Below are 2,591 nucleotides of genomic sequence, written 5' to 3'. Positions count from 1 at the left end.
CACTCTGAATCTGATCAGAGCGTAGCGCATCGCGAGAAGCTCCTTGTCGTGGACAGGATAGTTGCGCTCCGCTGGCTTCATCTGTTGAGACTGATAACTGACGACCCGTTCACGTCCTTCGTCGTCAAACTGCATCAGCGCACAGCCGATGGCAAAGTCGCTCGCGTCGCAAACGACGTGATATGGTTTCGAGTCGTCGGGAAGAGCTAGGATCGGCGCCTCAGCAAGGCTCTTCTTCACTGTGTCGAAGGCGGCTTTATGCGCGGGTGACCAGACCCATGTGGCATCTTTCTTCAGGAGTGATGAGAGGGGCTGGATCAATCCGGCGTAATTCTTCGTGTACTTGTGGAGATAATTTGCTAGCCCCAACCACTGACGCAGCTCAGTGGGGTTCTTTGGTGTCGGCCATGCGCAGATAGAGGACACCTTCTCCGGGTCGGCGCGAACGCCGTCTTTGCCCACGAAGCAGCCCAGCACCGGAATCTCCGGCGCGCAGAAGATACACTTCTTCAGGTTCGCGTACAACTTGTCCTCGCGCATCACTTGGAAGACCTGTTTTAAGTGCCTCAAGTGGACTTCTATTGCGCTGAGACCACCCTCAACGCGGCTGTGCACGAAGATGTCGTCGAAGTAGCTCGGGGCGACGTCTCGAAGCGGACGCAGCACATGGGAGACCATGCGATTGAACGTGGCAGGAGCATTCTTCAAGCCTTGTGGCATCACAAGCCACTCCCAGAGCATACCGCTGGGGGTGCTGACCGCTGTCAGGGGGATGTCGCTCGGTATCATCAAGATCTGATAGAATCCATCGGTCAAGTCGATGGCGCTGAAAACGACACTGCCCGCCATGGTGTCGAGCACCATGTCCTTCCGGGGAATTGGGGTTTGCGCGAAGATGGTCGCATCATTCAACTTGTTAAAGGCATGAACGATGCGCCATCCGCCTGTGGCCTTCTTCACACAGAACGTTGGGCTCGAATGTGGAGAGACACTCTCACGCACGTGACCCGCTTTACGGCGATTCTCGAAGAAGTCGTCGATGGCCTTGACTTGGTCTCGCGGCAGCGGCCACTGCCGCGTCACACAGTACTTCGAACCGGGCGCGAGATCGATCTCGTGGCGGACGCCTCGATCGGCAGGCAGTTCGGCTGGAATCTTATCGGGGAAGACGTCCGCGTATTCGCGGACGGTCTCGTACACTGGATTACCAGACTCGCGCAAGGACTCCCAGGACTGCGCTGCGAATCGCTCCTCGCGAGCGGACTTCGGTTCGGCGCTCTTGGGACGGGTGGATTCGTCGTCATCACTGACGGTGTTCCCTTCGAGTGATGTAGACGAAGTGTCTGTGATCAGGCAGACCTGCTCAACCTCACCAACCTTGAGACCACGAAGGAAGCTCTTCCAGGAGAGACCTGTAAGCCGGGTGATCGATTGAGCGTCGCGAGGTGGACACACAAGATCGACGGTGCGCTGACGGCCCATACCGTCGTCCACGTGCTCAATGACACAGACCGACTCCGTCTGTGAGATGCCGTTCGGTGCAGTTTCACGTCGTGGCTTCAAATGACGGCGCTTCGACTTCTTTGCCCGGCGCCTCGAGTGTGTACTCGAGGAGGAAGAATCGCTCTCGCTGGACGATGTATCACCCCGCTCTAGGCACTGAAGCTCACTCTCGACTGTGCCGGTCACACGCGGGGGCCACTGCTTGACCGCGTGGTCGTTCGGCGGGAGCTCCAACTGCTCGACCACCGGCTCGGGTGACGGGAGCCTCGACTGCTCGACCGCCGTGTTGCATTGCGGGAACCCATGCTCGACCGCCATATGGTGCTGCGGGAACTCATGCTCGACCGCTGTGGTGCGCCGCGGGAACCCATGCTCGACCGCAGTTGTGCGCCGCGGGAACCCATGCTCGACCGCTTGCTCGTATTGCGGGAATGCCTCATAACATCGCTAAGTCGCTTCTTCGATCATATTTCTTATCAATGCTGACTCGCGGTTCAATTTCGTGCCCCGTCAAAGGGAAAGGCTCCATTGAAGTGCTAGATTGGAATATTCCAACTCGCCTTAACTCGAATCATATGCCGAACTACACAGACGAAGCTGGCGAAATCGTTCGTCGTCTGATGATTGTTAAATTTGGCAAGCAAGTTCCCGATGACGAAGTCGATGTGGAACTTGACCCAGCTGGACGAGAAGGTGACGGACTCGAAGGCCCGCATTGAGGAGCTGAAGGAGCTCATCGGTCTGATGGAGGAGACCCGCACGACGCTGGCCACGACTATGGATGAGGTGACGGCCATGTACCCGGAGGTTGAGGAGGAGATCGACGACGAAATCGCCAACCTCGACTGGGAGAAGGACACGCAGTAAGATGCTGTCATCTAAGGACAGATAAAAATCTTGGACGCTGCAGCTTTCTACAAGAATACAGATGCAAAGTGGACGAGGGAGGCTTGATCAAGCAGGCGAGCAAGTGAGCACGTACAGCACAAATCGAGCTCTCCTCGTGGTTGGTGTATCCTCTTTAATTGCCAGCTCTTCCAAACACGCAAATTGAAGTGGGTTTGCATGTGTCTCGCTCCCCGACTCGT

General features: G+C 56.8%; 1 protein-coding gene across 1 annotated transcript; it reads left to right on the top strand.

The window, feature by feature from the left end:
- Positions 1–2,154: 2,154 nt before the first annotated feature.
- Positions 2,155–2,370, top strand: PITG_22411 (uncharacterized protein; the record flags this gene model as incomplete). Its single annotated transcript, XM_002909786.1, has 1 exon — positions 2,155–2,370. One exon carries the CDS (start codon positions 2,155–2,157, stop codon positions 2,368–2,370), a length of 216 nt encoding a protein of 71 aa, XP_002909832.1.
- Between the last annotated feature and the right edge of the window lie 221 nt (positions 2,371–2,591).

Source organism: Phytophthora infestans, genomic scaffold (genome assembly GCF_000142945.1).
Source record: "Phytophthora infestans T30-4 supercont1.2913 genomic scaffold, whole genome shotgun sequence".
NCBI classification, from domain to species: Eukaryota; Oomycota; class Peronosporomycetes; order Peronosporales; family Peronosporaceae; genus Phytophthora; species Phytophthora infestans.
The sequence above is the reverse complement of the archived record's forward strand: the minus strand, read 5'-3'. Positions and strand labels throughout refer to the sequence as shown.